Source organism: Homalodisca vitripennis, chromosome 8 (genome assembly GCF_021130785.1).
Source record: "Homalodisca vitripennis isolate AUS2020 chromosome 8, UT_GWSS_2.1, whole genome shotgun sequence".
NCBI lineage: Eukaryota > Metazoa > Arthropoda > Insecta > Hemiptera > Cicadellidae > Homalodisca > Homalodisca vitripennis.
Window position 1 is genome coordinate 54,552,839 of NC_060214.1, and position 25,171 is coordinate 54,578,009.

General features: G+C 31.6%; 1 protein-coding gene across 1 annotated transcript in view; it reads right to left on the reverse strand.

Annotated features, from left to right (window-relative positions):
- Window positions 1-25,171, reverse strand: part of LOC124367133 (zwei Ig domain protein zig-8-like) — a 43,066-nt gene that overhangs the window by 11,828 nt on the left and 6,067 nt on the right. The window contains exons 2-3 of the mRNA XM_046823786.1: window positions 4,798-4,885; window positions 3,474-3,652 (exon numbers count right to left, since the gene is read on the reverse strand). Of these exons, the coding sequence (XP_046679742.1) occupies window positions 3,474-3,652; window positions 4,798-4,855 (237 nt within the window). The 5' untranslated portion in view covers window positions 4,856-4,885. The remainder of the gene's footprint in view (window positions 1-3,473; window positions 3,653-4,797; window positions 4,886-25,171) is intronic.

A 25,171-nucleotide genomic window follows, 5' to 3' on the forward strand; every position in this document is an offset into this window, starting at 1 on the left:
GAACACTGATATAACAAACGTTGTAAATTAGTAAACAAAATTAATATGCCAATAAAATATTACCACTATAAATCTAAAGTTGGTTTTCAGATTATGAAACTTCATTAAAACTTGTGAGAGGAAATGTCCTATTGCAAAGGAACATTACTAATTGATTTTTGCCTCACTATCATCTAAAAAAACACGTAGGAGGCTCAACAAACAGATTAAAAAAAACATTTAAATTATTATAATTTATAAGAGTAATAAATCCATACTAACTATATCCATACTAACAAATGAGAAATTGTACAGTAGCAGATAATACTTATGCAAGTTTATTTACATAAAAATACATGTTTATAACTAAATTTTTTCTCAAATACATATTTTTACAATAGTCTAAATAAAAACACAATCTTCTGTCGTAGAAGCAGTATATTATTTAAAGAATTTTTAAACATAATTAACGTAATTAACGGATACTAAAAATAGTGCCGTGTAACAATATTGCGTGTCGCTGTAGTACAACAAATATAACAGGGTTGTGTAATAACTGCAGTGCCTTAAATTATAAAGTCACGATCCCGAGCGGAAGTGAAGATGTCCACCAGTCAGGCATAAGTAGTACCGGACCGAAAATGATTGCCAGCTTGTCCAAGGATTGCGTACGTTACGCAGCGGGTGACGTTTGTCCCTCATTAGGCGTATCTCGTCAATGAGACAGACGACTAAACTTCAACATGTTCGGGTTACACACCAAGTCCAATATCGTCAGTCAATTTTCCATCATGGATCATTCGTGCAATAACTATAACTCTTCCTGTATTGATGCTTACCTTTTTGCCTCGTAGGATGAAGTACATTTCGTATATTTCAATTATTAATAAATTATTATTTGTGAATTAGATAAAATGGTTTAGAATGAATAAATAACATATAAATGTAACTATAGCACATAGAATGTATACATAGTATATATTCTATGTGCATATTAAATAATTAAGTAATAAAAAACACAAAGGATTCGTTTATTTAGCAAGCGTTTTTCAGCGATAGGCCATTGCTTTGTAAATTTTATATCAAATACACATCTATTTTTGAAATAACAATTCGAATCATACAAATATACAAACTACAACAGTTACATGGCTTAGTCTAGCGCTATCCAGACATTTCTGTACCTAATAATTCACTATGCTTTGTTTATTAAATTAGGAAAAGATACACATTTGGGCTATTTAACGAAGTACGATATGCTCTTCACCCAAACTTCAAGCCTCACTTTAGGCAAGTGAAACTGGCTGGTGATTCGTTTAGAAAACTCCCAAAAGTACCAGAGCCTTACGACTAAGTATTGTGACTCTCCAGTCATGAGTACCCAGTGGACCATGCAGCATGTCAGCTATTTACATACTACTTCTATATGAAGCATTTGAGCAGAATGACATGATACATGATAATGATTCCGGAGGTTAAAAATGTACCTGATTAGAATTTGATGATGAATGTAGCTGTATAATGTAATAGGCAGTATAACAGTTGTTAAAAACCAACAGAACCGATAATTGCGTGTGCTGCAGCTTATCACATTCTAGTAGCAGTGTTATGAATCTATCCAGGGATCTTAGTCTACTAAGTGCACGTTGAGAATGTTAAAACGCGGTCAGTGAAAGTGAAGTCACCGTCACGCTTAACATCGAGTGCCATCCCTGTAAACTCCCATCAAAGGCCTAAAACAGGTTATCTTAGGCAGTATAAGATACTGAAAATGTGACTGCGTTGAAGTTAAGACAATTTTTCACTGAACTGGTTAAGACACTATCAGAGTATGTATTTATTTGATTAATGCTCATGCTTATGCCTCCAAATGCAATGGGCATTTGCGTACAGATAAGGAGTTCGAACTGGAACACAAATATGAAAATCAGATCATGGTAGATGCAGGCTTCTCAGACCTGTGTATGCATAGGCCTATATATTTTCTTCATCGGAAAAACATGACAAAACAATATATAAAAAACTAATAAGACCGGAGTAAATTAAAATACCATAACTATGTACTTTTTAAATTTCTTCTACACTCATAATTGCCATCGGATACATTATTATCTAAAATTTAAGTGCGAGTATACGTAAAATTTGTAAATTATAACATTTATTTCATTACCATATTAATCCTAATGAAACATATTCGCTATTTCTCAGCTAAATCTCATTCTCAATCTAAACACCGTGCGAATTTACAGACTGTGAAACAGACAGAATACAATTTTACACACTTACGTTCGATGGCATTCGATAAAGCTCAGCTGAAGATGGACATTTATAAATTTGGATGTAAACCCTATTTAAATTCCACATACATACTTAAAAAGCAATAGGATATAATTACAACTACGATTAGTAATTACAGTCCAGCTCAAAAAACTACGTTCTTTCAAAGCTGGAAAAACAGGCAATTAACTAGTTAAGATAAAAAACTTATATAATTGTATTTACACATATGGTGTCTACATTGTATAATTTGAATGTACAATTTGTTCAATTGGTAAATTATATTATGTTGTAGATATCAGGTATGTAACTACACTAATGATAGAAGAGCAATAGATGTGCCAGATAATAATAGAGAATTTCAGCTGAACAAAGGAATATTCAATAAAGACAAATGGCTTGTACAGTCACGATATTGGCAGACAGAATCCGATGCAGAGATATCGTCAATGCCAGTGTCGCTGGCAGACTCATTGAACTTGTTTGTCTGGAATATTATTAGCGATTTATCTGATATCGCTTTTCCTTCAGTTATGAATTTACTGTCTTTATTAAACGTTCCTAATCAACTTCTCTTCTTTTAATTTGTAACAAGACTGACTGTTCAATTCTTGGTGGCCTATGGTGTCGGCCCTTTTCAAGAGATTTCTCAAGTGAAATATGTATCAATACTTATTTATAAATGGTTCATTATCACTGATAGTCACTATTGATACTCACCCGATCTTATTACACGGCTTCACATTTCAATGTTTGGCTTGCCCCAACAAAACCTTAATTTTAGGTACTGTTAAAACATTTTAACAGTAACGTCATCGTGTGTCACCTCGTTTTAATGATCTTGATGAAAATTAGAGATGTATGTGCTGACTGCATGCAAAATAACGTAGAGTTCAATAGACGTTGGATTTAAAATTCGTTCATTTTGTACATAAAAAAGTAGGACATAGGTATAAAATACATAACAAAGTCCTCTATTGAATCGATGAGACACCTTACAAAAATTTTAATAAAAATTATCCTTAAAACGGCCCAAATATTTGATTTGAAGCTTATGAATCATTTATATCAATATAAAGTAATTTAAATAAAAATTAAATTAGAATAATGCCGCCTATACACATTTACAAATGTATCAAATTTCGTGTTAGCGAATTTTCCAGAACTGTTTCACTCTGTCTTCAAATTTTCTGTAAAATTCTGTATGCCTTACTGACCGTAGTTTTCTCCGTGATTTCGTTGAAGGCGCAGGTAAGAGTGGCTGTGGCCCCAGCCTGGACCGTCAGGTTGAGGAAGGGGGCGGAGTCTTTGGAGAGCGGAGTGAGCGAGATGTCCTCTGCCAGGCCCAAACCGTCCTCTTCCCACCCAGGGTACGCAGGCTCCTCGCGGCCATAACCTGTGAGTAAACGGTGAAGAATAAGCAAACTCTGTCAGTCTTGTTGCTTCTTAAAATATATTATCTTATAATGTTTCAATCTCTCCCTTCCCTATCTATAAGTAGTAAGAAAGTGGAAATCCATAAATTCCAGGCACCGAGAGCCAGTTTTGAAAGTATAAGCAAACAACCTAGTTTTTCCTACAATCATGTAAAATATTTCTTCTTAGTAAAAACTAATCATCAACGCACTAGTTTTTGTAGAGGTAAAAATTGGAGGTTATCAAAAGATTTATAACTGTATACTTTATATTATACCTTGGCACACATAAAATTAAATTTTAGATGGATATATTATAATAATTACATCACCGCTACAAATCGGTGGTTCGGAAGTCACTTTTAAGCCTTTGGTCGTCAGGTTTTGTTAGAGATTGCTTCTTAGCCCTAACTTCGCCTGGTAAAATAAGACATCTTCCCTTTACCTAACAAATCATGATAAAATAGACAGAAAGTCACCACTCTCAGCCTATTAGCCTATTATTCTGCACGTACTGTACTGTACCAAAAATGTGCATACATTAGCTGAAAGTGGTTAAAATTTGTTTACTCTTATTTTGATAAATATTTCTTCATTAGTTGACCTACTTATATATTTTCTTTTTTAATACTGTTTTTTTATCCTTCAGGTTACCATTTTATTATTTTATAATACGCAAAGAACTCGTTATACTATTTTGACATCAGTAAATTATAGATATAGTGTAATATGGGGAAATGGGTATTCTCATTGTCTCATCAGGTGCACAATTAGGTGCAAAACTAATTGATAAACACGATATCTTAGCACGGTGGAGCAATTGACTGTTTTACACGTAAATTAGCAAAGAGGTGAATGGAAGCTTAAATCAACATTCAAATGGAATCAACGTTTCCCACCATGCCTACGTTATGTGTAGAAAACCATATATTGCATACTACTTAACGTTAATGAATATAAAATACTGTTACACATAATAAAAGAGAAATCTCTTTTTCAAAGAAAAATTGGTAAATAGTAGCAATTATGTGCGAACATATCAAAACACTTCCGTTCCGTTATTTTTAAGTTACATTAAAATAAGTTTGTACTGTATTCTAAAAAAAGTACAGGCAATTACACTCACTATTTTGAGCAGTGTTGGTGTGCAACCACAGGCACATGGCTAGAGTCCAGATGAGCATATCTGCATCAGAAGTTCTCCTTCTGATTTCCTGAAAAAATGAAAATAATGATATTATTTAATAAGCAAATACTGTATAAATTATTACTGTGAATAGTTCTAATGTAATAATAATAATTATTATTATTTACGAACTATGAAGTCTCATAGTACAGCATATTTTAGAGACTGGTCTGTAAGTATTGCTTTACCACACTCTAATTATACTGATAATGGGAATGAAGAGGTTTTAATAACGCTTTTTAGCAATAAATTTTAATATAAATATATAATTAATTGTAAATGTCTAATAAAGCCCTATCTTAATTTTACAACAATGATGGTTTTTTCATTAAAAAATTAAAATATATTTCAATGCTTTTTATATATTTTTTATCTTAGCACAAGAAGCTTATAAATTGCACTTAGTCCTGTAAGAACCTTTGCGCTGCTTCCGGAGTGACAGGATATTCAGGATGGGTAAGGTTAGAGAGTAGGGGCCGCCTCCTTTTGAGATCTTTGAAGTAAAATTAGGGCACTACATCTCAAAGTCATGTATCTCCGGAAGAAGGGTAGGCCAGCTGGGGATTAACAAAGTAGGCAGGGGATGGCACATCCTTGTTGAGGTTAATAAGAACGTCTGAGGTTAGGGACAAACCCCACCAACTCCAACTGTCCTCTCCCACAGTAGACTACACCTATGGAATTGCCCATGAACCCCAGAATCTCGACATTTGCGGTTAGTAAAGTGCCGCTCCTGGACATCCATAAGGTTGTCCAGATTGATGTGATACATCGTTTTTACTGTGCCCAGAGGTTGGTTCAACCAGACAAGGTATAAACCAGCCAGAAGTGATCCTTGCTGGGTATCTCAATGTGTTAGTAAATGCTGTATACTATACACATGTACTTAAACATTTTATGATCATCCAAATTATTGCGTTGGAAAATGATGCGGTGTTGCTATAATGCTACCGAACACCAGCTGTTTCCGCTATGACGTGACTATGGCCGTATACCGTCTGCTTTATTATGTGTTGTCTGCAAAGTAGATGATTGAAAGAAAAATACATTTCTAATTTATAGTACTAATCGGTGATGGTTTTTTTATTGCACTAGACTTTGAAACGGATGAGTAGTTTTAATATCTTTAAATTGGCAAAAGTCTTTGGCGCGGGTTGTAGTGTTTGATTCAGAGGCACCAGTCATCACTGGTAATTTTCGTGCGGGTTGCTTTAGTACATTGATTATTCGTGTCGAGTACGTCATCATTTTTTATAGGACTACTGCAGTAATTGCGTATTGTTGTAATGAAAATGGCGAAACAACAATAATTTCAATAATGTTTTAGTTAAATTAAGAGTTTTGGATTCATTGATATAATATAATTAATAATATCTGCCATTAAGTAATAATATGAGTTAGCTTTATTAATTATAAAAGCTAATTTGAAGATACACTTCTATATGGTCTCAATTGTGTGCTTTGACCGGTTTTTCACAATAAGTCTTTATTTAAAACATAATTTACAGTCAGATCTTGAAGTTACATACATTTTCTCCTAATATTTCTGTGAATAATCATACGTAAATTTAATTGATTCGGTTTCTTTTTTATAACATATTGTCAAAGAATTAACCTATTTAATACTTGTTACGTATACCAATAACAGTCCAAGTTAATAAATAACTGAGATGGTACGTACTGTCATAACTTGTGTGAAATATTGGAAAGATTTTTGCCCTCAACGCCCTAAACTAACAACGATAGTGGGACAGCCTCGCCAAACGATGCGGACGTGTTGGACTAAGGCTGGCAGCTCTGACGTCACAAATTTGCAAGCGAGCCTTGACGGTGAGGACGGGTTTGTAGCTTTCTGTTACAAACATCCATGTGCCTCGAGGATGTCAATATGTCCCATACGGGATTACATACAACAGTGTACATTCTGTTTGACATTTTATAATAAAAATATATTAACATTAATAATTAGTTATTATTCATTACGATTAATCATTAGTCGTGTTTGATATCCAAATCATGGATGTTAAAACTAGGAAGTACTTCCCTAGCCAGGAAAAACTAGCTGCTATGTTAGAGGGTGATAGTCTGCAACTAAATTATCATATATTGCAAAAATCTCTTTTTTTGCTCACATCACACTCAAACTCCAATTGATGAGTATAATATAATAAGTGTTCGAAACTTTTTTTTGCTGAGGGTTACAAAAGCCTATCATTCGAGAAACGTAAAATCTTTTTTTATCTGCCCCAAGATATCTTGAGAAGGTATTTGAGAAGGTATTAAACTATAAACTTTAAATTGTGCAAATTTCGTTATCGTTGACAGAAATTTAGACTGTGGTATCACTTGTAACCATGATGTTTGTTAGACTAAACAATATACTATAACGTTAATTTAATGCTTCGTATTATCATATTTTACATTTGTAATGTTTATATTATATTTTACCTTTGAGATATTGAACTTAAACTTGTAAAATACGTACAATATGCATACCGGAGAATTGTAATATTAAAACAATATTAAGATTAAACATAGCGCAGTAGAATAGCTTTATACTGATTTGAGTTACCTGTATTTTGAATAACTTGCACTTTTGGGAAAGTTTTACTAAACAAATGTTCCCTAATAGTTATAGAGTTTAGAAAACCTAAATTTAGAAGTAACTTTTAATATTTTTAAACAAGTTATTCAAAATTATTTCACTTCTACTGAAATTAATTAATAAATAGTCAAGTAAATTACAGGTAGCAACCTTAAAAATAAATTTGTGACCTGATGCTTTTTATATGAATTTATTGAACCACAGGATGTTACTAACAAACATTAGTCAGCAATACAAAACTTTGAACTATTTGAATACTAATTTAGCAAGAAAAACATTATTATAGAAATGTTTATATTTTATGTTAAAAAAACAATTTTTGGGTTTATGATTTGAACATTTTTATTTAATTTTGAAAAAATGATTAATTCATGTGAGTTTTAAAAGAAAACACAAAGTATTCTGAACCACAAATACGTTTTCAAATATTGAGTAAAGATACTCAAATAAATTTTCTTAAATATGTAAGTTTACGTAAGGTATAAAATTTCGGTAACACTGTAGAAATCCGAGAGAAGAATTTTTCAATTTTAAATAGTGGTGCATTCTTATAAGTAAAAATAAATTTTGATCATAAATTTCATAGAACTTGTAAGTTACTAAAAACCTTTAATGTTTCTAAAAAGCTGTAGGAAAGATTTAAAATTCCAAGTAAATAAATATGTTTATTTTTAATTAGATAGTAGGGCCCACGAAAATATTATACTCATTTGTTTGCATAAAAAAATATATAAAATCTATTTCTACTTTTAAAATAATGTTTCGAGATATGCTTTGACTCATTTTTTGATAAATTTATACTTCAAATTTTATGATATTTTTATGTTTTCTTTTATTACAAGCAGTTAACCGAAAATAGTATGAAATCTCATGCTTCTAATATTAGGCCTACAGACTTTTGTAGATTTATATTAGATTAAAAGGGCAATCCCGTTACAATTTATTACTGTTGAATCCCAACAATATACCGAGTTTTATTAAGAAGAATGCAGATATTTTCAATGGTTTAAGGTGCTTTTCTGGTCAGTGTCACTTAAAACATAAGTGTAACTATTTCTAAAGCTTCTCCAGGAAGGCGGGTTCCACTGAAAGACATAATAAACTAAAAGACATCATACAAAGTCTAATAAAACAGTAGTTATTGTTCCCTTTCATGAAAATTGCTAGTACATAAATAACTTGTTGATTGTTACAAAACCAAACTCACCACTTAGTCTTTGTATCAATTCCCAGTAATTAAAGGGAGAATTGTTAAGGGATAATTATGTAATACATAATTCTAAAAAATAAGTATTTCTGTCAATTTTATTTTCAAACTGGACTTCATAAAATTCTTTTGAATTAAGAATATAGCCAGCTTTGAAGTTTTAGTGTGCCTTTTGGAATCTTCAGATATGCACATTTCCCTATGATATTTCCTGAAGGAACTAACAGAGTAAATAGTTTGGACATGTAAAAGGGGTTGTCTTTTACTTTGGTGACATTTTAATGCTGCAAACCCAGAGGACGAATTAAATTTTATTTTTGAAGAGATTCTTTCGGAAGCAAGGGAGAAAAATAAAACGTTTAACTCTAATAAGTTGCGGTATTGTGTGGTTAATTTTACGATTCTTGGTTGAATGTTTAATAAAAATTCTGAAGACCCTATTCTGAAAGAGTAGAGTGAAATCAGAACATAAAATAGTCTAAAAATAAAATGTCAGAAAATAATGGGTTTTGTGAACTTTTTGTGATTGTTTTTTCCATATTTTCAGACATTGTTTCTCCATTGAAGATTTTTTTAAAGAAGAATGTTGAATGTTTATGTAAACGTAATTAAAAATAAATTTTAAGAAAAAAGAAAACATTATCGCTAATGTATCAATATTGAATATTGGTAATATAAATTGGTCTCATATATATATATATATATATATATATATATATATATATATATATATATATATATATATATATATATATATATATATATATGGTCATAACAATAAATATTTTAGTACTTCTTTTTAAACATAAGGTTAAACAAGTATTTGAAGTTTAAGATTGTTTTAAGGGACTGAAGTCAATATTGCCGCTCATATAGCCAGCTCCCAACGCAAAGATTTATACAATGTTGGCCTTATCCTCGCAGTTTGAGTCTAAACTCGTGCATTCCAATCTATAACTTTACAGTGATGGATCGTGACTAACGATTGTACTTTAGTGAGTAATCTCTATACTGTAGACATAATATAGCTATGTTGTGAAGAGTTTATTCAAACTGATTGATGATATCTCCTCTCCCATTAATTATTTATCTCCTTACTTTATATTCAATAATTATTCTCTTGAATACCCGGGGACCCGAAATATGTGTACAAAAGGCTTACAAAAGAAATCTATTTTGACACTTTACAACAAAATTGTAACTAATCAACTAAATATTCATAGCATGAATAATGTTAATCTGAACGAAGTAAGTTTTTTACAATGTACAGTTAAAAGTGGTGGCTTATGATTAGAAAACTGTACTTTGGTCGTATTTGAACCAAATGTTAATTAATATCTTAACCTTTATTGTTGACCGGGTTGTGTAAAACTTTCGTCATTGATGTCGATATAGAAGTTTTAATTTCATTATCGTTTAATGTTGTAAATTACTAATTGAAACATTGAGCTTGTATCACTGATTACTTTATATAATTAATAATATTTTACACAAATTTAGTAATAATCAGATCAAAAGATCCCGAGTTATAAAGTTTTATAAGAGCAGTTTAATTTAAAAATACCTAAAACCAGTTCATTTATATACTTACGAGATCTAACCATTTATATTGCAGATATGCTGGTTATATTGTACATAACGTTCAAATTTATAGGCTACTTCTAAAATTGTTTACCCGAGAGTATTTACAAAAAGGGTTAATACTACACACGTACGATGTATCAGTTAAACGTGTTACCAGGATATGTCTAACCCAGATCCTAAATGTTTTTCTATGACAATCCCACGCCGACGCAGGACCGTGACTTGTTGTAGATGAATAAACAACAGTTGTCGGACCCAGTTGGTGAGTCACAGCTGCCGGGGTGACACATTTGTACAACTCCCTACATAACCATTTGCGAGGATTACAATGACAAATTAAAATCTGGCTGAGCAGCTTGTTTCTATGCAATTTTGACGGTTCACTGAAGTCACGTCATTACTTTTTAAATTATTGCTATCACAATTAGTTATGATTGAGTGGTCAAGTGGTACTAAAAATGTGGATAAAGGGGCCTGTAACTCTCCATATTGTAAAATGGAAAAGAAATTAATCGTATGTAAAATTTCTATCTTAATTTTTAATTTTATTTCAGGGCTCTGTTCAGTATAATTCTTCCCTGACCTGTTCGAGGATATTTTCGAACAGAACAAAGGATGGAGCTGGTATAGTCTAAGAGCCGATAGCCTATTAGTATTGTATAAGTACACAATATGATTTTTGGAAAAAAAATCGACACCAAGCTAATCTAAGTAGAGGTCAAAATATGATAATAATAAAAGGTCTGATAATAATAACAGACAGATGGACAGTAATAAAATAATTTAGAATAGACATGTGTACTTTCCCCCGTAGACAAGAGAAAGATTTGTTCACGCTTCTGACTGATAGGTTTAAATGACGAATAACCAAAGCCGAGGATTGATATTCACCTTAGTATAATACATTCTAATATATATTGACAGGAAATGTTAATTAAAATTTACATATGCTATTTTTCTTGTACATGTATATCTTGTAGATGGTTAAGCTATGTAACACGGTAGAACATCACATGATTTTCCTTAGTTTTTCAGTTTATTTATTTTGGGATTTTCTCCTTGCCGTCATGGCAATCCCAAATTCCATTGTAAGAATATTCAATAACGCTCATCAAAATTACATGCAGTAACATGCATATAGTGAATGAAGTGTCACGCTTAATTTCATGTCTATAAATCAGTTTGTTCTCGGATATAATACGTACATATAGAGACAGGGAACACTTTTCCACGGTTTTTAGAGTACATTTTAAAAGTCTGGTGTAAGTATTGTAAATCACCAATACAAATTTCAAGAAAATTATTACATAAATATAATTTAAAACGTTAAATAAGCGGATTTTCTGCTTAATTATATTCAAATTTACATTACATATTTTTTAAATATTTGAAATAGGACGAGTTTGGGAGTTTTATTTACGTTTTAAAAACCACTCTATGATAGTTATATTTTCCCGCTAAATACGTTTTTATACTTTCACCTTCTACATGGTTTAAACTGCATGAATACATCATTGCAATTACACAAACATCTCAAATGTCCTAGATATTATATTGATGATTGTCATACGTCAAAACTGATTGAGTGACAATCAACAGGCCAATTATCCATTGTGACCGCGAGGCCTTGGTTATGCATTCTGCACTGGCAATGACGGTCTGTTAAAGACATCAAAGCAATGTGAGCTAAAGCATGCCAGGCAGCTTGCTCCAGGCCAGTCAGTATCCACATACTCATGCTTCAAGTCCCACTAATCATGTTTGAAGTAACCAAAGACATTCTAATATTATAAAAATTACCGTAATCAAGAAAAATATTACACGACAATAAAAATGTTTTCTTTCGGAACTCCTCTGTCTGTAGAAACAGTTTTTATTACATTTTTATTAGATTTGTTAAATAAACTGTTATGTGTGTGTGTTTGTGTGTGTGTGTTTTAATTTAACAGCAGTAGTAGATAAGACCGTATAAAGTAGAGTTTTTATAGTTAGTTTTAAAATTTCTAGTAGATAGCCAAAATCCATTTTTTTTTTTTTTAAACTGAGAGAGCAAAAGTCTTTAATAAATAAATACACTGTAATCCACGCTATTATTAGTATTCTAGTAATTATTATAGTTTAAAATCAGTGGATACAAAATGGGCCAAAGATTATAGGTGATATTTTGGTCAAATTAAATTTACCTTACTTGACACTCATAAAAAGACGAATTTCAGACTGAAAATTCGTACAGCTAGATAACAACAGAAACGTGTGCTATTTTAAGGCATTTTAAGTTGATTAAAAATTCATTTTTGAATGAAAATTACTAAGAAAATTATTATAAGCGTAAAACTTTACTTTTCAGCCAGATATTTGATACCCTTCTATTTTGACTACAAGGAGTGGATTAGCTTGCGAGATTTTTACTTTACCTACCTGAAGAAGAGATCAGATTTCACATCTCGAAACGTAGTGTTACTGATATTGCTATTTCACTAAACGATGGCAAACATACGGAAAATGTATTACTCTGCCAGACATCATTTTTACACATGATACCACAGTTTAATACTTTTCTTTTTTATGGGAAATTACTTATATATATATATATATATATATATATATATATATATATATATATATATATATATATATATATACCTAAGCAAAAAATAAATGTGGTGTGTTGATATAAATCAAATTGGTTCACACCACCTTGTCTAAAAGGATAAAATTAGATTTTGGAAGTATATAATAGATTTATGAATTTTTTTTCATATATCTATTATATACTTCCAAATCTAATTTTATCATACTGGTTATGTAACCGGTACCTTTCAAGATCTGGGATCTACCTTTTATTTAGGTTGGCATAATATCTAGTACATTAATGAAATATACATATAATTACCATATATATTAATATTGTACGTTTACAATAAGTCAAGTGTCGCATACTATTAGGCTGCGTGTGTTACTATACCTGTATAATATGTAAAATTGTCGTACGTTTGTATCAATTTGCTTACCTAAGTATTTATTTATTAATCGATTTTCTGATTAACATTCTAGTTGTGAATATGCTGAGTGTTAACCTTACACCAAATGCAGAGATGTTTCCCAGCAATATTTTAACCCCTACGGTTTTGTCAGTAGCGTAAAGCGCTTCGTTACCACCCTAGAGAGGTAATGACGCATCATCTACGATTATTTACTGCTTTGATGAGCACAAGTTGAATGTCAGTGATCATAGTAGGCAATCTATAAACGACTTTTATAGTTTATTTTTAACATGATGTCTGTTTGATCAGATTATTCTAAGATAGCAGTTCGAATAGAAAACGCCTTATTTATAAAACTTACCCAATATGTTATTTTCAGCAACAGTATGTTTTCAAGAAATGCAATACGTATTAATGTTTATGTAAGCACTACAGCGTTTCTCCTAGTACTTTTACAGGTATTTACATAATCTTATGAAACAGTATAATACATAGGATATAATTTTTTTTGTAATTTTTAAAATCATTTACTCATTAAACCAAATATGTTCTAAGGATTAAAAATAATTAATAGGGACTAAAAGATTTTTAACATTCATGAACAATCTGCATGATTTGGAGTTTACTTGCGTGTTGAAATATACTGTATTCGGATAAAAAGCATTAACTAACAACTGTAAATTTACTTCGAGTGTAAGGTGTAAGGTTTCGTTTGCCCGCGAAGCAAAAATTACTGTTGCAACGAGTGTCTATTCCTGCAGGTTATATTACTGTTCGGTGTAGATTTTGGTATTACAGTTCAATTTGAATTTAGTATACATATTCAGATCGAAAACGAACTTATATGAACAAGCGTCTTTAGAGGATCTACAGTATTTCTGATTCAATCTTTTTTTGTTACTTCATTTCTACTCTAACTAAGAAAATATATACGTGTATAACCTAAAGATTAGGTCGATCAGTGAAAGTCTACTTTGGTTTGTGTCTTGATTCTGGCATGATAATAAGAGTAGAGAATCCTTAAAACTAAGTTAATTGAACATTAAAAAAATTATCGCTCATAATAAGGCTGTGTAATATAAGTATTGTCGTATTAATTGTGGTCTGTTGTCTTGGAAACAGTGGTCTGTTGAGATTTGTTTGAAATAATTTCCTGGCTTTTCTTCAATTCAAAATAAAAATTAAATAACATTGTTGAGGGACCCAACCAGGACCAGGTATAACAAGTACAATCCATCACAGTTTTAATCATTAAGGTGGGTTCTATAACAGATTTTAAGTAGTATTTCCAATGCTTTAGACGGTTCAAATTCATCACTGCACAACCTAATATTTAAATTCGATAATAACTTCTTTTCACTATCTTCATTACACTACAATATATTTAATATTTTCTAAAATTTAAATACACACTAATGTTTTTCTTGCTTTGGTACTTCACGTGAAGTTTAGAACACCTCTTTTTCATCAGTTAGTTTAGGATTACGTTTCGCGAATATTATCATTATTTTGTAATTATAAGTAACAGATAAAATTTCTTCAATAATTGTAGGACAACTTATGGTTATTTACAAAATCGCTGATCTCTGAACTTAAGCTTGTCTTACTCCATGCCTTATACCATATATATCGCCTCCAACAAGGACAATGTATTGAAGCTTAACAAGAAAAATGTTATGTTTATTAGAATAACTGAGATATGTAGGTTGGCAATTGAAAGAATTCGTAACTCTACATTTGACTAACTAATTTTTCCATGAGTAACACATTCGAGATTAAAGAAATTAAAAGTTTTTATATTATATTTGAACTTAGTCAAGGAACTACGAGCGTCATTTCTTTACTACAGGGTAAATTATTCTGAATACTCACAGCTCTATAATGGGGTGTGTAAGGGTATATGTAATCTGTGGCTGAGCCGCAGGTGAAGATTTACCTTAAACACACAATTAGAGTGAGCCACTTACTTGCGTGTTTTTCATATTCTGGGCGTAGAATATTGACTGTACATAAGGTGGACTGAATTATTGTTTGTCATAAAGAAGAGCGTGCCACACCACGTGAACAGTCTTCGCTGATGATGAATCCAAATTTATAGTTTATCACTCATTTAGTACCGTGTTAATGTGTGTTATGTTAAAATATCCTATGAATGTATTGAGGTCTTTCACAACTAAAACTAAACAATATATTCTATGGTTTTATTCTTGACATAATGGCTGCCCTTTAAACCAACGGGAAAAAAATGTTCGCAAAATTGCAGTCTAATTACCTGGATTAACAAGCACAATCATCAAACTCGATGTTCCGTTCTCTCTCTCTCTCTCTCTCTCTCTCTCTCTGAGTTTTGATCAAACTAAAATCGTTTATTTAGCTTACGTGAAATCCCTTTTTTCTTATGGCATTGTAGCTTGGGTGGGTGCTCTTCCTTCACGTATTAAAAGTTTAGATATAGTTCAGAAATCTATTCTGAAAGCCGGTTTTGCGAAGTGTAGACGATATCCCTCTGATTTATTGTTTCAAGAAACGGGAATTCTGCTAATTAAATAATTTTTTATTTAAGTCTTATTTATTCATATCTACAATAAATTGTTTCTACAATCCCACAATTTTTCAACCCAAGACATGAAAATATAGTCGGAATTAACACTATTCACCAACACAAATCATTAGCGACAGCAAACAGTTTTTATCTAGCACACATTTTGTATCGAAATATTCTAATAGTTTTAGAAATTTCAAGCTGTTTGATTCTCCCTCTCTTGAGGTTTTTAAGAAAAATTTCAAGGAGTTTTTGATTTTCATAAGCAGTGAGAAGGCTCAGTTACTTATCTCTGTTGACTACTGACGGACCTAGACTAACTAACAACTGACTGACGGCACTGTCCCCTCTCCTCTCCTCTTCAAACTATAGATAGAAAAATCCATTCACTTAAGTAATTAGCCTATTTTTTGTAATTTTTGTTCACTATATTATTTTATTTGTTTTGGTGTACTTTCTCCACAATATTGCTGATTATCTGAATTCCAGGTCATATCTGTCGGTTATTCTGCTTCAGATGACTTCTTTCAGTTAACAAATTTTATAAAATTAATCTACACTCTGCTCAAGATAAAATTCGAATCGTAACATTTTCAACTCGAGTCTACGCACAGACCATTAAGGCCCATGTAGGCTCTTTTTCCATTATTTTAATTTATTCAGAAATTATGTAACAAATATAATGCTGTTTTGCTAGGTATGCGTGTATGGATGTGGATATGTATGTATATGTATTTGTATATACATATATATGTATATTTAATCTCTTTATACATTACATTGATTTATTTATGGTGACATAAGTCTTTTTTATATTATTTTAGCGTTAATTATTTAATGTTATTTATTTTGAATTGTATTACTAGAATAACTTTGTATGTTTTATATTAATTAGATGTACAACTGCTACATTTGTTATAATTTTCAATGTAAGATTTATTTTGTATTTCAATTTTTTGTGTGGAAATAAACGTGATTTGATTTGATTATTAAATTTTGTAGTATCGCTGATGTCCAAACAATGTAAAAGCTTCTTTGTAAACAACTGTTTCTATCTATTCAGACAAATATAAATCCAGATTCCAGGAGTCAAGTCTGAGACAGCGTCAGATTCCAGGCTAAGAGGAAGGTGAAATGGAACTACTCACCATTCATAACGAAAGTATGTCATATTTCCCAGGTAATACCCGGATGAGACGTAATGTGCTGTTATGTTATTTAGAGATACACTTCCTGTATCTGCGAGATAATATCCCTCCCGGGCGCACTATACAAACGTCACACAGTTCACATACAAGCTGTGGCATTAAAAATACATTTAAAATTCCCATTACCGTAATTGATAATTCAATTTAAAAAGGATGATCGGATCTGCGTACATGTTATCGATACATTACAAGTCACTCAAACTCCAAACTTGGACAGTACTGATTATTAAATAACACTGTCGATGAATAATAGTGTTCAAAATTTACGCTACCATGTTTTGATATCATTTAATTCATGTTATTCGGATATCTATATTAGTTTTATTTCCTCAAACACAAGATACCCTCACCCACTTTTTTCCACTTACAAGGCTACAAGATTGTACTGGGTAACGTAATTTGTTTTAAATTTACAATAAAACAACAACATATAAAATTATTATTTGTTAATGATGTTAGATTTTCATACGGTAATTAGTAAACTAAAGTGGGTGTCTCTTCATAACATTAAGACTCTGCAGATTCATCGGAAAATGACGCATTTTAGCCCTTCATTTACACTTTAAGAAGGAAATTTTCTCTTAGAAATCAAAAATCTATTCATGCAAAAACAAATGTAAAATGTTAGAATTCTTTTTACCCCTAATGCAATTAAGTAGTCCCATTAACCAAGAGAAACCTATCGACAAAGTTTTAAGTCTCTATGACTTTTCTTATAGAGACATGTCGCACAGATTGACAGACAGACAGGAAACGACATAATTGTCGGGTCCTTACATGATTCGTAATAGACTTTGGGTTTTGTCAAATTATTTTTATGTTAATTCACAGTTCCTCCGTGAATAAAAATAGAAAAATTTTTATTGGTTTACGTGAAATTATAAGAATTTCAAGCACCAAATTCAGGGAATTTTTGAAATTTGAGGCAAATATAAAGTCAAAAGATAAAACTGTGAAATTTGAAAAGTACGTAAGCAAGCTAAAGCTTCAGGGATTGACGTGTGTATTCATGTATTACTTAAGAAAATTGTAATTTTTAATGATATATACTTTAAATTAGGTCAATTATACTTTTATAAATAAAAGATGTAAATTCCTGAAGGCATTTACGTGCTGTAAGAATTTCATATTTTTATAACCAGCAGTTTTTTTTGTCTGAGGACAAAATTCCTTGAATTCCCTATTTCAAATGTTTTTAATTTCATGCGAATTGTTTAAAATATATGTTACTATTATTTTGCATTCAGGGAAGTTATCTAAAAGAGCTATGACTGTATGATAAGAAACTATTTTCCAAACTCAAAGACGATTATAACACATTATCAGCTTAGGAAAACGTCAAGAGCTACAGGCCTTTATCATCAGAATGACTGAAGTCGATAAGGACTGGAAAAACTTAACCATGCTGTAGTAGAGATTAAACTTCTTTTAGATCCCCCTTTTAGATACAGGGTTCATCTATGTGTGGGCAAGAAGAAAGTGTTAGATGCTCTTGCAGCAAATGATACAGTGTGTATCATGCATGAAACTAAACCTCCTACAGATCTCTTGGTGATCGTATTTAGTATCATGCTGTAGGCATATGCTGGCGTCTTTTCTTCACCCGATTTATGTTGAACCAAGACCGAAGGTTTTATTTAGTATTTATAATGCATTCTAAGTTACTTATACACCTCCCAGACACACAGTAGTGTAGAAACACAGAAAGAATATTTATTCCTATAACTATAAAAATTAAATATACTTCTATATCAAAGTAACGAGGTCTCTCATTATCTCCTCTACCTTGGATGATAAAATAGGATACACATTTTTGAAATCAGAATAATTGGTGACCACCTAATCTTTAGAAAAATGCAATCCCTGTTTACTAAGACTTCAATGTTAAAGTAAATAGTAAAACATTTCAATTTTTGGTTGAGAGGTGTTTATTTATCACATTGAACTAAATTTACTGAATAAAGAGAGAAAATAGCTTGATAATCACTGAAATGAGCCACCTGAAACTTATGAGGACGTTATGAGTATTGTAAGGAAAAGTGCGGCATGTAAAAGAAAACGACAACTATTGCTACTGCTATATAGATTACCTTAAATTCCACTACTAATTTTTTAACGTGATGAGTAAATGCAATTTTAGTAACAAATAATGTCAGAAGGCGTGGTTTGATATACTTTGGTGTATAACTAGCCATATTTCAATTTCAAGAAACTACTCTATTCCTCAGTTAAACGATTGAACTGTATTTACATTAATACAAACATGCGTAAAACACTTAAATGCGTCGACCATTGAACACTTTCCGGTGATATATGATAGGTTTTCATTTCATTTGAAAGTCAGTTTTCTCGGTTTTTACTTCAACTTCCTCTCAACTTTCCATACATATCAAGTGGAGAGTGTACTCGTACTTGCGCTAAAACTATCTGTTAGACGGCTTGGTGTGATCGTTATGGAGCGGATACTATTACAAAAAGTTAATATATTGTCCAAAGGTTAATAAAGGGATAACAAAGAAAGGAGGAATGGCCGGGTGGCAGAATGGTGGTTTCGGTGGGAGGGCGCCGAAATAGTTTCTTGCAAGGATTGAGTTTCTATTTCAGACTAACTCTATTGTATAGCTTTTGGTAAAATGCTTTCTAAGATTTCAATAGTTTCTGCTTAACAACTAAATGTTAGTAGTACGTAACACAGCCAGCCAAAAAAATGTATCCATCCTCGTTTATAACAAAAACAAAGAAGTTTAACACTCCACTGGGATCCTTTATCATTGTTCAGAACTCTCATATGTGAATTTTTCAAGCAGTGGTCTTAAAAATTACAATATCATTATAAACACTATTAGGTCTTTCATCTTGTGGACCCAAAATTTAGTGTGTTCACTCTACAATCAGCAAATCCATGGTAAACAATGAAGATTAATTATCAAATATTTGTTGTCTTTTAATTTATTTCCAAGGACACGGATTGTCTTTTAGCTGTAATTTGGTGCGAGTCAGTCGATTTTCTGCGAGGCGATTTAGGAGAACTTACAAACACAAAAAAACTACTTTTGAAAGTAAGTGCCTTTGATTCAACTAGAAGACACCTAAGGATTTAGAGAACATTGTCAAGTGACTGACGAAGAGAAGAAAGAAGTTTCTACGCAGATACATCAGTTTTTCGTACGCCAGCATGAGAGCCTTTTTTGTTTCGACACATCGAAATTTCAACCAGAACATCTAGTCAACCTCTTGACTGACAATGGAGATGTTCCTCCTGCTACTTCTGCGCCAAGTCTCAGAGCGATGGGACGACCTCAACTGGTGCCCAATTGATCAAGTGGTGAACCTATGTAAAAATATCATGGGCTTCTTCAATCAATAAAATAACTTCTATGAATTTTATGTGTGATCTATAAAAGCTACCATCTATACAGGCTATCCGCCCTCATCATTGAAATAGAGGAATCGCCTAGGACATGAACTGAAAGTGTTTCATAATATTAAGACATCCAAAACTGGACTTAATGTTTGGAAGTATAAAAACATACGGGAAACTGCTTATTTATTCAAATTCCCACGGTATAACCATTTTGCAAATTACATTAATTACACTGACTACCAATAGCAAATGCTCACTATTATGACCAACAGAAGTTTCGCCATAAGCCCTAATATTAAAATCTGGCTGTACTACCAGATGTTATCCCTATAAGAACAGTGGTAAACCTAAACACTAACGCTCTTATGGGTCGGAAAGAGAGTTGGGTAGAACTTTCATTTTAGATATACTCAAAATGAATCCCAATGCTATTTAAGATTTTTAAACAATCTTTTACTTTACTGTATACTAAAACGTATACACTCTACAACAAAAACAAAAAATCGATTGGTTGTGCAATATTCGTTTCTTTGATACAACAATAATTGGGCAACAAAAAATATGGACTTAACAGTATTTGAGGTTGAACAGAGGTCATACGGGATAAAGTTCAAGGTCGGTCCAGTTTTCTTAATACATATTTCACATCACCGGAATATCGGAATAATAAGATGGCAGTGTACACTATACTTATTGAGATAATTGTGCCTAGGAGGAATATTAAACCTTCGGGTACAATATCCTCTCAGTATTACACTAGGATGTTCACGTGGTATACGCTATATAAACTGTTGTAAATCCTATTATCGTTAAATAAATCCTCACAATTCGTCCAAGCAACCTACAGGGTTACACACATCATTCAAGTTATTCTACGTAATGAATTCTTAAATACTACTATTGAACGTTTTCGAAAAATCGAACTAAATGATTATGTGTCTTACCCCGTAACAGCCGTTTAAAAATACGACAAAAACATTTTCATTCATAGATTATGTTACTGACAGTATCAATTTCATCACATTTATTTCAATGGTAAATTTAATTTCAACTCAATGAATAAGTTAATCGTTACACTCATAACAGTACGGAATCTTTATGGAAAAATTTTCCGAATTTACGAAATAGTATGGCCTTAGTTAGACATAATTATAATAATAAATTTGAAATTTAATATTTCAAGAATAAGAGATGTTAGTGCAAATATAAGGTTAATACTCTGAAGAGGGTATCAAACCGGTATTTTTAACAGCATATTCCTGTAATTATTTCATTTTCCAAAAGCGGTACATAGGTTTTTCAAAATACTAGAAGTTTAGGTAATAATATTTAAATGCTATTTTTTTTCATTGATAAAATAAGAATATGTTAATATAAATAAAGTGGTAATATATATATATATATATATATATATATATATATATATATACAATAAATTAAATAGTTAAAAATTTGTTCAAAAAATTTATGATTAATAAGTTATTGCTTGAATGTAATACATATGAAGTATTGAATGCATTATTGCTCTTGTTGTTCTACGTGTAGGATAGAACTTAGAAATGTTTATTTTTTAAAGAAAAATCAACAGTTTGATTATAAATAAAGGGATCTACGATTTTAGACAAAATACTCAGCAATTATGTAAACCTAACAACGTAATGTTTTTGTAAATACTCGTACTTCATTCCTTGGAGCCAGATTATAAGTATAGTCAATACATAGTCAATTATTATGGAGAGTCAAGCTGTTATGAAGTGTTAAATTGAAATTACTTACTTCCGTTCACAATAATAAAAAGGAAAAAAAAAATTATGGTTGCCTGTAAAGTCGGTTTTACGGGCGAAGATTTTACGTGACAACGTCTTTTTCTCGGTAGAATATTTATTGATATGAATATTATTAAATTGCACAATAGGAACAAGGAATTGAATGAAAATAAGAATTGCACAAATTTTAACTATAGAAATATATTTTGTTTACTAAAACATTGTACATAATTTGAAATTAATTAAAATTTGTTATTGTAAATGATAAAGTTGAATAAAACATTTACTAAAATTGGAATTTGAAATTCTTGCTAAACACAGTTAAATTCTAACTCCGCGCGTGGTGATTGGTCGGTTTAGTTCGTTTGTTTGGTCGCACTGTTATGACAGGTTAGAGGTTATAATTTGTTATTTTAAATGTTTGACTAGCAATACGCGCTGTTTTCTTCTCAATCGACTGAATTACGATTGATTGCAGAGTGATTTAAACTAATAATTTACTTAACACTATCAACATTTGTCAATAGTATGACATAACCTATAAACTCAGTTTCTCAACTTTTTGTGTCAATCTAACAATTAATCAATCAATCATAGTTTACGATAATGAAATATCGGTGTACAATTATTTACCTTTATTGTTGTAGTTGTTGTAAATGACGAATCTAAGCACTCCACATTTTCACGAATAGACATAGTTATCTGCTTTATCCCGTGCGGCGGACCCACAGTTATCTGCTTTATCCCGTGCGGCGGACCCACAGTTATCTGCTTTATCCCGTGCGGATCCCGTGCGGCGGACCCACTGGACGGGCATCGTAACGTTACCGGGCGTTACACTTTTTCATGAGTGACTCCGAGCCGCAACCTAATTTAAGACGTTGTCACGTCAAAAACTCCAACAGCTTTCGCGATGAGGTTTCATCTTATATTTCACAACGACTTTTGACTTCTCAGCCTATATCTACCCTTTATCTGGCCTGACCATATTTATACTGTTACTCCTATTTTTCACAACCTAGGTCTATTAGAGACTAGATGAGGTACTTCATTATTTTAAACTTTTTTTGCAACAGTCTGGCACTTATTTATTCATTTTTGTTTAACTAACTGTGTAAATGTGTTTTGGAACTATTTTAAAATGTTCCGTTTACTATTTTTCACTTATTTACCGTTGTGGGTTATGTTTTCTCATATGGTTGGTTGGAATAATGATGTTAGACAATAGTAATAGACACTAAACAGCTGGTCGTATTCAAATTGTTTTTGTCCTAAATCCCGTCAGAGAATAGGATAGTTTCAAATTGATAGTCACATTCCTAAATTATAAACGAAATCTTCGGCATTTTAGATTTCATACCCCATTTTTAATGTAACTTGTGTGTTGTTTGAATTGTGATTTTAGGTTAAATTTTTTTTGTTATATTTTAATCAATCTTTTTGAAATGAAATTACAAATTAAAGTTCTAAATCATACAACCCTGTCATATTCTTTTAAATTGAGAACTTATTATTACAGATTGTTGAAATGTAAAATATTACTGTTTGAAATTTTAATTTATATTCCAATTAGTTACAAGTTTAACAAACATGCCCCTGCTCAACTTATGGCGTCTTTCAAAAAAACGTTGGGCTTTCCCTTAGAGCCCATATTTTGTTATTCTCGTGGCCCAAGAAGCAAGAACTGGAATATTTCCTGATTCATTCAATTGCCTTTTAAACCAATCATAGAATGGCAGCGCGCCTAAGAGTTAGCAACTGCTAGGAATTTCCCGGAAACCTAGCACTTGCCTACGAATCCAAGTGAATAAAGAGAAATGTCTAGGTCTTACAGCTAGCCATCGCTAGAATTTTGTTGTTACACTCAGGGCACGCTAGATTTTGGTTAAAGGATGATTTAACGCCAGAAATGGCGGAGTTCATGCACTTGCGGCAACCTAAACAAGTATAATGCTAGTAGAGAAATAAACACGTGTAAAGAACTGTTACGCTTCGAGAAGGAAAACATAGATTTTTTAGCCAGGGGGAGTTTTTAAATTCAAGTGATAATCGCGGGGATAAACTGTCTCCTAGGAAACAAATAGAGATATTCTTGCTTTTTATGGCCGATCCTAATTTTCATACAGTCAATAACCGAAGATGTGGATGTTCATAGATCTACAGCATGCACAACTGTAAGCCGTGTTATTGATAAAATTATTGATAGAGCTAATCTTTTTATCAAATTCCCAAAAACACCATCAGACGCAAATGAAGCAAAAGTTCTGCGACAGGGAATTTTTCTTTTACCTACTGTCATTGGTGCACTGGACTGCACACACGTACAGATTGAGAACCCTTCTATACTTTTTGTGATTAATTGTTTATTGAAATTGAATTATATATACATATATATATATATATATATATATATATATATATATATATATATATATATATATATATATATATATATATATATATATTTATTGATTTATAAAAAATTGTTTAATTACTAACACTCCGTGTCCCGTGACACAAATACATGGACTTTGTTGCTACTTATTGTACACAGTGCTTGGCACAAGACATAATAAACGTGAATTGGAATTTACAAGGGATATGAGTCATAATAGATGCTATTTTGGCACAGAACTTACACATCGACCGAAAGCATATAACTATCAAAGGTTTATCATTCATAACAAATTTCTGTTAATGATGAAAATATAAAGACTGAGTCAGTGAACTTTAATTCATTGCATTATATTTGAGAGGACCTAAAATCTATTTAGAATTAATCTATTATACTTCCGCAAACACCTAATGAAACTGTTATCAACTTTGGAACAAATCTTTTCACAACCTGATCTTTATAATAGATGGAATCTTGAAACGTCAAGCAATTGTACCATTGTGAACAGTATCTTTAAACGTAACATCCCAAAGAATCTACAATAGCATCCGGAAACAATACATTTTCTCTTTCACATCCTTATACGTATGTTTAAGCTAATTATCTAGCATAAGAATGTTTCCATATTCGCACACGTGAAACAGGAATGTATCGGAAAA